The 12649-nt window shown below is 37.7% G+C and overlaps 1 protein-coding gene across 7 annotated transcripts in view; it reads right to left on the reverse strand.

Annotated features, from left to right (window-relative positions):
* The window catches only part of APBB2 (amyloid beta precursor protein binding family B member 2), a 408666-nt gene that overhangs the window by 122679 nt on the left and 273338 nt on the right, over positions 1-12649 (reverse strand). For 5 of the 7 annotated variants that reach the window (XM_027836187.1, XM_027836190.1, XM_027836188.1 and 2 more), the window contains 4 exons: positions 7836-8044; positions 2619-2681; positions 2109-2194; positions 1948-2008 (listed from right to left, as the gene is read on the reverse strand). In XM_027836187.1, the coding sequence (XP_027691988.1) occupies positions 1948-2008; positions 2109-2194; positions 2619-2681; positions 7836-8044 (419 nt within the window). The remainder of the gene's footprint in view (positions 1-1947; positions 2009-2108; positions 2195-2618; positions 2682-7835; positions 8045-12649) is intronic. The other 2 variants (XM_027836193.1, XM_027836192.1) reach the window with 1 other exon arrangement.

Here is a 12649-nt window from a genome sequence, read left to right on the forward strand (position 1 = left end):
AACTTCAGAGGCAGCCAGGTGGCCCAGCGGATAGAGCTCTGGGCCCAGAGTCAGGAAGACCTAACTTCAAATCCTCCCTCAGACAACTCACTAGTGGGGTAACCCTGGACAAGTCAGCCTCCATATCCTCAACTGTAAAATGAAGATAACAATAGCAACTATCATCCAGAGATGTTGTGAGGATCATGTGAAATAATATTTGCAAACCACCCAACACAAGTAAGCACTTAATCCAATCTTCCTTTCTTCTGGAAAGGAGAAAAGAAGATAATAAGGGAAGAGAAGTGGGAAAAGAGAAGATGATAGCTATTTTAGAAATTCATGAGTATGAGCAACTCCAATCCCCTCAAAAAGGTCCCACTCTCTGACTCAAAGACTACTCTACTGATCTGCATTTGCAATACTAGCAACTGAAAGCTCTTCCTACCTTTTCCATTAGGAGAGCAAGATAATTAATCAAGCTAAAAAAAGGTTATTAGGACAATCATTTTTGAATCTTTACATTATGTAAATGACTAAAGCAGTAGGATGAAGTAAGCCCAGAATGGTGGAGTGGTGGGTGGTTAAAGAACAGTTCTTGTTTATAAGATTTAAGGCTTCTAGCGGACCTTCTAAATCATCACAAGCCAGCACCATGACATGACAGTCTAAAAAACTAAATGGAATCAGAAGGTGCATTAAGAAGCATGATGGGGGCATTTAGGTGGCGCAGTGGATAGAGCTCTGGTCTTGGAGTCAGGAGGATCTGAGTTCAAATCAGACCTCAGACACTTGACACTTACAAGATGTGTGACCCTGGGCAAGCACTTAACCCCAACTGCCTCACAAAAAAAAGAGAGGGAAAAAAAAAAGAAGCACGATGAACCATAATGCAGGAAGTGATGGCCAAGCTATGCTCTGCTACAGTCAGAATTCATCTGGAATATTGTTGTCTGTTCAAAGCACCCTTTTCTAGCAAGGATATCCATAAGGCGTATAACCAAAATGGTGAGAGGTGTTGCAACCATGAGGAACAGGTGAAGAAATTAAGGAAGGTTAGTCTGGAGAAGAGATAACTTAGAGAAGACATGAAGGCTGTTTAAGGGTAGAGAGTCTGTCTCCAGGGAGAGAGACTTATCTTATTGGTTCCAAGTAGGCAGTTAGGTGGCACAGTGGACAGAACACTGTCCCTGAAGTCAGGAAGACTCATTTTCCTAAGTTCAAATCCAGCCTTAGACTAGCTGTGTGACCCTGGGCAACTCCCTTAACCCTGTTGCCTCAGTTTCCTCATCTGTAAAATCAGCTGGACAAGGCAATGGCAAACTACTCTACTATCTTTGCCAAGAAAACTCCAAATGCGGACACCAAGAGTCAGACACGACCGAACAACAACAAACAACAATAGTGCTCAATAGACATTTCTCAGAGGCATATTTAAGGTCATTGTAAATAACTGTAAATTATTGTAAATAATTTGTATTGTAAATAACTAATCAGCGCTGCTCAAAAGTGGAACAAGGTGCTTTAGGAGGCAAAAGAGTCCTTCCCATTGGATTAGGACCCCATCAAGGAAAACCTGAATGACTACTAGTCTGCATGCTAGACAGGGATTCCTGCATTTTTCCAACTTGGACAAGATGGCATTTGAAGTCCCTTCCAATTTTAAGATTCCGTGAATCAGCGCTGCCCATTGAGATGCTGCCATTCCCAATGCGGACGTGCAAGAAGGACATAGACATGAAAGGCCCACTGAAAGGAAACAGAGTCACACTCTGGGAAGGAAGATTGGAATATGAAGTAGCCACAGTTGCTATATTACACCAACTGTGTGTCTACTTCAGCACAGCTGATATGAAACCACCAGAACTATAAAATACGATAAAATTATAAAATATAAAATGAGGGAAGAGGAATAACTCTACCATTCATAATGCAGAAATTCTGATGAAAGCAGGTTTTTCTACTCACCTTGGCTTCTGGGTCACTGTTGATACTACATGAATCATCAGCATCAGCTTGTGGGGCATGTCTGCAAAGGAAACAAAAAAAGCACATTGGGGTCACGATTAGAAGTTCTAGCTACAGACACAGCTAAAACTTGGTTCAAACTGAACCTTCTGCCACCCTACCTGAGTTTCAAAGATGCATAGCGTAAGGTTGCTCCTTCAAACTCTTTTAAACTGGGATCTGGGTTAACTGTGGCTGCGTGCAAATCCTAGGAGAAAAAGCTGGAATTTATTATTATAGAATTAAGTGCCCTTTCCACTACAAATACCTCTAATGGCAGATGGAAAAACCATCATCCCTGCATAGAAGCATATAGTATATGCTGAGCTAAGGTAGGCAAAGGCATGCAGAGGGTAGTCAGACTATTAGATGGTCATTCAGTGCAAGCACCTGGTTCTTATAACACATTTACCCTGTGAAATTCAGACTGAATTCATTCAAAGAAGAAAAAATCAGACAAAGGCAACATGTTTGTGAGCTGGACATCCCTAGCAAGAACCCCAATCATTCTATCCCTGTAATATGAATGGTATTCATGAAGAAGAAAAATATACAGCCACAGCCATGCAAAAATTAAAAAAAAGGAAAAAATATACAGTATTAAATGTTCTAAAATCTGACAATATACTTGCCTTCCAAATGTCACTATTAATCTTTCCCCCATTCAGAACAGCAAAATCACTCCATGGCTGTTTCTAGACATGTAATTATTCACATAGGAAGAAGCACATTGATAAAATAAAATTAAAAAAAAAAAGAACAAAAAAAAAACACAAGACACTGTTGTTAGCATTGATATTCACGGGATGAGTTAGGGAACAGATCAACTCTAACTTTAACTAGTTAGTCAATTCTAGAATGGCAACCGGAAAGGAATTTAACTAGAATAGGGAGGGAGGGAGGGAAGGGGCAGGAGGGGAAAATGGTTCTACAACTACTTACCAAAACAAATGATTGGAACAAGGAAAAAAATCCACATGTATTAGAAACAGACAATGAAGATATTTTCTAAATGTGATTTCAAAATCAAACACAATCAATGTTTCCAAGCATGAATGCTATACCTATCTAAGCTTCCATCAAACTTACTCTTTATAAAACAGAATTTTAATTGGGGAGTAGGATAGGCATTAATGATGAGCCTTTTAAAATATGCTGTAAGAAGATTTGGCAACAATAAAGTAAAAGAAAACGGAATACTGAAGTCAACTTATTTTCACATTAACAGAAGAAAAAAAAGACAATGAAGGGGAAAAGGTGATTAGTAGGGAGCACAAAGACTTCTCACTGCAACTCAGTGCAACAAAAATAGCTGTAAATAATGTAATGCAGCTTCCTTCAACTCATAAAAAGCACTATCCTCATGCAATACAACAGGCTTTCATGGCTTAAAACATTTTTTGGTTATGAAATTATTTCCTTAGAGCACAGAACAAAGCAAGAAGCAATGGTTTGTCAGGAGAACTGTTACGACAGCTGCTTCAATCTAAACAGCTCCTTCCTCCCCAAATCTCAGAAACACCCAATGTTTTCGCCTTCCACTAAACTGAACAAATACTCAGATGCTTTCTTCAAGACCTGACAGAAATAGTAGAAAATAATAAAACCCTGTGGACACTTTGATGAATTTGTACACTTTAAAATCCCCAGAATGAGATTTGTAAAAAAAAAACAAAAACAACTACTATAAAGAAGTGGCCTTTCTGATAAAGTTTTATTACAATAAAAAAGGATTTTTTTCTCTTTATAGCATTAAAAATAACTATGATTACAAATTTTCAAGACTATAAGAAATTATGGTTTTTTTTTTTAAAAATGTACTGAAAGTTAAAACTGCTAAAATCAACATTCCTTAATCTGAAGCAAGCATAAATTCAGGATTATATGGGACATAAATCTATTACCAGGTTTGTACCATTCAATTCAACAAGTTTTTATTTTTGTTCTTTAATTTTGCTTCAGTATCCAGATGATGCAACTCTTTAAAGCATGGGAGAATTCAGAATACTGTATTTATTTTCTGAAATTTTCTAAAAAAAGAGGAGGGATGGAGGAAGGGGCAACTCACAAGGAGGAAATACCTAAAATGTTCTGACATCATTGAGAAGCATTTACTGAGCAGACATTCAAATGCTTTGATGACTATGCTCTGAAAAATTTCAAAATTAATACTACTTTTTAAATAAAACAAATTAAGATGTCAAAAAATCATCAGTTTTTTAATCTGAAAAATATGCCAGTGACTTAAGCTGAATGTTGAAAGATGCCAAATGATTAATTGGACTTAGAAAGTAATATGCTTTTGCAAAGAGGCAAAAACAAATGCAGTAATGATAATTTCAAAGACTAGTATGAAAAGCAAGAGGGAACAAGAAAGAAAGAAGAAAGGAAAGTTGTAGAAACAAAAAAAAAATATAGGGAGGTTAAAGGACTCGTCCAAGGTCATATAGATAGTATCAGAGGCAGGATTTTAACCCACTTCCACTAACTCCACAGTCAGAGCTCTTAGTTCTAAGGGTGATTTGGGGCGGGAGAGATCTTCTTGGAATATGTGAATCATTGGAAATAATTTCAAAGTCCTTTCCTTAAAAGGTGGAGGGGAAGGAACAAAGAATTTATTAAGCATCTACTATGTGCCAGGCATTGTGCTAAGCGCTTTACAAATATTACCTTATTTGAATCTCAGAACAGCTGGGGGGGTAGTGCTATTATTATCTCCATTTTATAAATGAGGAAACTGAGGCAAGCAGAGGTTAAGCGACTTGCCCAGGGTCACATAGCTAGGAAGCATCTGAGGCTGAATGTGAATTCAGGTATTCTTGACTCCAGGCCCAGTTCTCTATCCACTGTACCATCTAGCTGCCTAATAATATAATTTATGACTTTTAGAATAGTACTTTGCATATAAAGGCCTCATACATATTGATATACACATATATGCATATACACATACACCCATATTTATATATACACACATATGCACACATATATATATATATACACACACACATATATATATATACACATATACACACACAGACACTCTACAACCTTTCTATAATGTTAATCACTAAAGAATCAGTACTATAGTGAAGTGTGTCCCCATATTGGATTCCCATCTGCTGGCAAAGACAATGTTCTAATGGAACTTTGCGGTACTTTTTATTAAGATTAATTTTTTTTCTTTTGAAGTCTTAGAAGGGATTTCCATGAACCAAATATACTCACTACTAGCACAATTCAGGAATGTGATTAAAAAAAAAAAAGATTGTTGCACTGACCTGGTAAACAGATTGATAAATGTTTATGAATCTAAAAGTCTCCCTCCTTCTGTTCCTATGTCTCAAGACTCTGCTAAGGCTTGCGAGAACCCTGCTCACAGCCTCCATGGCATAAGGTAGTGTTCTCTGAATGTCAGGCTCAGTCATTATAAATATCCACAGCACAGATACAATTCTATGTGACGTTTCACTCATGCTAATATACTTCCTTCCGGACACCTTTTGGGAGTCGTAACATTTTATTGAGTGAACACGGAACAGGGTAGTAGATCATATAAATATAGTTAAGAGAAATAGGAAGAAATAGAATAGCAAACAGAATAACAATTCATTTAATTTCCTCTCAACAGGAGAGGCAGCTGTTAAGGAGTAGCAGAATGAACTTTGAATTAGGAGGCAGGAGCCCTGCATTCTAGGCTTACCTGTACTCCTTACTAACCATATAAGTCTTATATACAACTATACAAGTAAGCTGCTGGGGTTTGCAAGAGTTCAGTTTCCTCATCTGAAAAGTGAGGAAGCTGGATTAACTGTTTTATAAGGCCCTTTCAGCTCTAAGATTCTAAAAACTCTAAGTAAATTGCCACTCTCGTGTGGCCATGAATCTTCTAAAAATGATGAAACAATAGTCCTTAGAATGGCACATTGACATTGGAGTTTCATATGCTATATCAGAAGGCATCACCCGTCTTTAATATAGAAAATCAATAGCTTTCATCTTTTCTAGTGCCTAGATAAGGGCACTTCCTAGGAACACTCTGGAAACTCACTGAGGCACAATTTCAGGCTGCTAGAATACTATTATATTAATATAATAATATAGCAACCTAATACCAAGCAGTGGTTAAGATGCTGAAGAAAATGGAGACAACTGTTCCATAAGTAACATAAAACTGATCACCCTTCTCTTTGAAATATTCTACTTCATAAATCAAAGAAACGTTTTCAGTTTTAAAAAAATCAACAATTAAATAAATGGTGGGAGTGAAAAAAAAAAAAAAAAGCAGGGATGAAGACATTTAATAGGATTTTCTTTCTTCACTGCTTCTAAAACTCAGGATCCAAGTGGTTTTGGGAATCATTTCACAAGTGGCTTAGGGAAAAACTTGCACGTCAGATTTCAGCAACAAACATTTCATGTCCAGTTCGTAAACTTCCCAAAATGCTTTTTGAATGTGCAGTAGAAAAATCATCAATACTTTCAAAATAAACTTCTGAATGTGAAATGTGAAGCTATTATATTGGCAAGGAATCCTTGTGTCCTGTATTTCACTAAGCTTCAAAAACTCATGGAAATGTTGAATGGAGTATGTATTACCAATGTGTCTTGTTTTAGAATTCAACTTCCCTCCTGACTTTTCCTGTGCAGTGAGGGGCTGGACCTGGAGTCAAGAAGACATGAGTTCAAATCAGGCCTCAGACACTTACCAGTTGTGTGACTCTGAGCAAGTCACTTGACCTCAACTAGCATGAGTTTCCTCATCTGTAAAATGGGGATAACAGCACCTACCTCACAAGGTTGTAAAGAGGATCAAATGTGATAATATATGTAATGCATTTTACAAACTATAAAGTACTATGTAAATTCTAGCCATTATTATTTCCCTCAAGTGATTGAGTTTCTAAACAAGTTGTACTATGATACAACTTTGAGATTATACAAATTAGATTAAGAAGAGAATGTCTAGTATCCAACTGTCATTACAATCTGAACCTTGTTGCCAAGGGAAGTCAGAGGATGCCCTTCTCTGGAAACCTTCTGAAGGATGCCAATCTTGTACAGGGGCAAAAAGACAGACTCAGGACTCTGTCAGTCTAATAACACAAGGGGATTAGTGATTGCAAGCATTTACTAAATACCTACTCTGTGCGAGGTACTGTCCAAGGTGCTGGAAATAGTAAAATGATATTTTCGTGCCCTCTTTCTTGATTCCAAAACCATTTCCCTATTCACGACACTGCACTGCCTCTCTTAGTAGCATTTTAGTCATTTTTAATGTATGTATCATCTATAGATTAAAAAAAAGTCTTCACATCTTTTCCTTAAAGACCAAACTGAAGTTGAATGTTAAAAGGTTATGATACTAAACATTGTTGCCAAAATAGTTTCAGTTCTACCACTGAAAAATCCTCAGGATTTCTGATGTTTTGGTGAAAATTAGACATTTGATGAATCTTAAGTATTATTGCATTGACTGATTCCACCTACCATCCCTACCAACCAAAGGTTGATAAGGGTCAAAATAATTATAAAATATCTAGCTAAGAAACTTTATTTGGCATGTAAATATTTAATGCAGTTTGTATCTACAGAGTAGAATAATACTCTAGGGAAATAATCACTTTACTCATTGTATCTGTTGTTTCATAAGACTAAGAGTCATTAAGAACAAAAACTATGGAAAATGGACATTAATTTCATTCACAAAAAGGGAACATTATTCACACTTTAAATCCAATATATACTATAACTAAAGCTTACCTCAATGACCTGTTTGAATAGGAGCAACTGATTAAAAGAGATGTGCTAGGTTACTGTCAACAGAATAAACTATTTAAAAGATTTACCTCATTCTCTGGGGTGGGAGATGGAGTTACAGAACTAAGGGACCCTTTTCTAGAGCCCTGAAGATCTGCTGGGATGGACACAGGGCGTTCCCACTGAGTTGTTCCTGTTGGTATGTGCCAGTAATAAATCCCGGCAATATCACAGATTTTTTTCCATCCAGGCGGCAAATCTGGATCCGTCTGAAATGAATGATCGCTCCATATGTCCGCTGGGAAGCAGAAGAAAATAAAATAAAAGTAGGTTTTATTAAAAGGAAAAAAAACCCACACATTATATCCTTCCAGTTTTAGTAACAGTACAGGTAACTCTATACACCAGATGTACATCTGGTAAACCTATAGACCAGGTATCCAGAACAGAAAGAACTTGTCATCCTAGGAAGACAAGTCAGATTAGAGAAAATATCTGAAGACAGAAATCAAACATGGAGAAAGAAGGAGAGATGAATAGCCATAAGATGGTACTTAAGATCTGGAAACATCTGTCTTGTGCTCTAGTCACTTTGTATATAATTGGAACTATCAGAAGCCCAGGATATTCCAAGTACAGGTAACATGTCAATCAACATAAAACCGATTAGCTAGAATTTTGACTAAATAGCTCAGCAAAGTACAAGTCACACAGACACACACAGGTACTCACTTCAACTTGACACTGAATATTAGGATATAAAGCCAAAAGGGAGATTTTCATAATTTACTGAGTTTAAAATCAGGATCTTGTTGTTGGATATGATGGAGCTATAATACAACCATGCCAGTGCTATGGGAAGCAGTTAAAAATGTAAATAATTGACAAGCCTTTACTTATTTTTGATGTAAATGACACATTGAACACATTAAACCTTTAGGCTGATTAAATCTTACGACTGTTGACAACCATGCTAAGGTATTTGGTCAGAACTGTTATGACCTGGGTGACCTTAGGCAGGTCATTTCACTTTTGTGGACCCATTTCCTCATCAGGAAAAAAAAAAACTCAAGGGGGTCAATTAGTCAACTAAGCATGGAAAATACAAAGATAGACAAAAGACGGTCTCTGATCTCTAGGAATGGACTAGATGACCCTTAAGACCATTCCAGCTCTAAATCTCTGATCCTATAATCCTAAATGCCCAAATATTTTCAGGCCAGAAAACTGCACTTTTCACAGCACATGTATTTTGTGATATATCAAGTTGCATTTGTTTCAGTCAAAGCCCCTAGTCAGGAGTTCTTAACCTGGGATCCAAGAACTTTTTAAAAAAAGTGTTGTGTATTTCAAAATAATTGGTTTCCTTTGTAATCCTATGTATTTATTTTATGTATTTAAAAAGATGATTCTGAGAAGAGGTCTATAGGCTTCAGCAGGCTACCAAAGGGCTCCATGAACCAATAAAGGTTAAGAAGCCCTACTCTATGAATGAGTGAATCTTACTCTCATTGGATTTGGCTTAAGGAGGGAGTAACATACACACTCAATTGGGTATGGGAATCTATCTTACCCTTCAGGAAAATAGGTGGGGAAGAGATAAGAGATGGGGGGATGACAGAAGGGAGGGCAGATTGGGGGAGGGGGTAATCAGAAGCAAACACTTTTGAGGAGAGAAAGGGTCAAAGGAGAGAATAGAGTAAAAACGAGGGTGGGGTAGGATGGAGGGAAATATAGTTAGTTTTTCACAACATGACTACACATGTATAACCTGTATCAAGTTGCTTGCCTTCTCAATGAGGGTGGGTGGGGAGGGAGGAAGGGAGAGAATTTGGAACCCAAAGTTTTAAAAACAAATGTTAAAAATTGTTTTTACATGTAACTGGAAAATAAGATATACATGCAATGGGGTATAGAAATCTATCCTGCCCTACAGGAAAATAGAAAGGGAAGGTAATAAGAGAAGGAGAGGGGGTGATAAAAGTGAGGGCAGAGATGGGTAAAAATCTGGAACTCAAAATCTTGTGGAGGTGAATGTTGAAAACTAAAAATAAATAAATTAATTTAAAAAAAAGAAGCCCTACTCTAGAGGGCAGTAACACAGACAGGGCAGGCATCTTATTAAAATGCAAGAAGAGGTGAGTTTTCAAAGCTTCCCTAGAGCACACAAATGAATTATCCTGGTTCTGTTTCCATGTTTCTATCTATTTGGTTTTCCAAAACATCTTTTATTTGTATATGTCTTATCTTTCCCATTAATCTTTAAGGTTCTGTTGCGCAGGAATTTCTTTTTGGCTCTCTCTTCTGTCCTGAAGCCTGACCACACCTGGGAGCCTTTCAATAAATGTAGACTGGTGAACTTGTCTGAGGCCACTGTAGGCCCTTGACTCTATCTTCAAGTTGTACCTTCCTTTATTTCAAAATGGTGCCACCTGTACCAGCTGTCCACTGGCAGCTTTGAGCTTTTGCTGTAACATATGTAAGTTGAAGTTATCACAAAAAGACAAAATGTTGACATTTGGACTAACTTTATGGAACAGAGGCCAGCTCACCCCATGCTGATGAGAAGTTAGTTAGTTATATTTGTCAAATCTTTTTTTCATAATTGTGTTCTTAGGGTTTTGGAGGCATTGTGAGTTAAATGCCTAACAACAGAGAAGGTACTACTGTCCTTCCAGTCGTGTCTACTCCTAATCTTGGATCCCATCTTTGATTCTTTACTCATCCCCACTCCCCAGATATAATCAGTTGGCAAGCCTAGTCGATTGTACTTCACAAACATCTCTATTTAGCACCTTCTAGGTGGTAGGGTAGATAAAGCGTTGGGCCTGGAGTTAGGAACGCAGGACTTCAAATCCCGCCTCAGACACTTACCAGCCATGTGACCCTAGAGCAAGTTACTTAGCCTTTATCTGCCTCAGTTTCCTCATCTGTGAAAAACTGGGATAATAATAGTACCTATTTCCTGGGGTTGTTGTGAGGAGAAAATGAGTTAATATTTGTGAAGAGCTTAACACCTTCTTGGCATAAAGTAGGCTAAGTAATGCTTGTTCCCATACCCCTCCTCTCTAACCTAGTACAAGCTCTCATCGCCTCTCACTTGGTCTTCAGCAATGATTTCTGAATGGGTCTCCCTTCTTTCAGACCAATCTCCCTTCCACAGAATCTTCAAATGGATATTCTTAAAGCATAGCCCTGAACCTGTCACAACTTTGGCATTTAAGGCTTTCCATAATATGGCTTCCACCTACCTTTCTTTAGTTATTTCCTATCATTCCCTCCCATTATAATACGATTCATCTCCCACCTTGTGCTTCTGCATGAGAAGTTCCCCTCTTTGTGATATACCTCTCTCTCCTTCCATCCTTCGCTTGTAATCCCTTCCAAGACACACCTCAGGTGCCACCCCAAACAGAAGGACTTCATGGATGTCCTTAGGTAACAATCTCCCCCTCTTGAAATCACATTGTATTATTTTATGTCTACTTTGTGTTTAAATTCATGTATGCAAGTAAATGAGTCAGTCAATGCACATTTAGTAAGCACAGACTATGTGCCAGGCTCTGGGCTAAGTGCTGGGTAGAGAAAGAAAGTCAACAAATAGTCCCTGCCCTTGAGGAGGGCAAACCTAATGAAAGAAGACAACATACAACCAACCATGTACAAAAAAGCTACATACAGGAAATAATCATCAGAGAGAAGACACTAGATTTAAGTAAAGAAGACTGGCAAGGGCCTCCTGTAGAAGGTGACACCATCTTGTATCTTCATAATAGAGTGTAAGCTCCATGAAGCCAGGATCTATTTATATTTTTGCCTTGGCACCTTAGCTCCTAGTATTGTATGTATCTTGCAATATTAAGCACCTCGTAAACATTAGCTGAATTGAACAGTGAGAAGAAAAGGATATTAAAAATGGGGAAAGGGAGAAATGGAACAGGGGAGGAGGGGGACTCTGAAAGCAGGCGGAAGAATTTCAACCGCTAGTGATACCGACAAGACCGAACTGTTAACTGCAGGAATCACTTTACTCTAAGTACAAGGTGCAGTGCTGTGCAGCAAAAGCCAGCAGCCAATCTGAAAATGCGATTGAAATTAAAATGTGTTTATGTTCCTTTATCTTCATGTGCAAATGTCATCACATCATGTGGGCAGGCAACACTGCAGCTATTACCGCGGCACAACAAGAAAAAAAGGAACGAAACAAAGATGTTGATTAAACTTCACCAAGACTATGGGCACAGATGTGTATTCATGCAATCACTTGACATCAGCATTCAGTTTTCTAGTTTAAACTTGGCAACAGCAAAACTGCCATGTGTCTCAAATTATCATGGAAATTTTTTTCCTCAGGAAATTAAGCAAGATTAAATAATTTTAAGTCACCCAAAATTTGCAGAAACAACTTGAAACAAACATGTGGTTATGTTCATTAGGTTTTTTTGTTTATTAGATCAGTTGGGGGTTTTCTTTGGTGTTCCAAATGGGGGAAGGAAGGAAAAATGGAGACCTTCCAGGAAAAGCTTAGGAAAATCTTATCACCCTAGGGTTTGGAACCTCTCCCCTTTTAGGTGCAACACAGCTACGCAACCTGGGCACAAAACAGAATGCAGGCATCTGCAGAAACCTCTGAAGCTTCTCAAGTCTCCAATATCATTCATTCATCCCTGTTGTATAAAACAGCTGGAGAATTAGCATGTGTGCAGAACAGCTGGATATTCCTGCCCAGAGTGAGAAATCATTAGGAACTTAAGGAAAAGGCTAACGTAGTTTCACTAACTTGGGCTAAAGTTTGAAGAGTATTATTTTAAGACCAGGTCTACACTAAAATAGTTAACTCATTTATCATCTGAAAAAATGAAGATAGTATGTGTAATACCTATTTTATAAGTGTTTTTTTTTT

Source organism: Vombatus ursinus, unplaced genomic scaffold, assembly GCF_900497805.2.
Source record: "Vombatus ursinus unplaced genomic scaffold, bare-nosed wombat genome assembly UNPS02014818.1, whole genome shotgun sequence".
Classification (NCBI taxonomy): Eukaryota; Metazoa; Chordata; class Mammalia; order Diprotodontia; family Vombatidae; genus Vombatus; species Vombatus ursinus.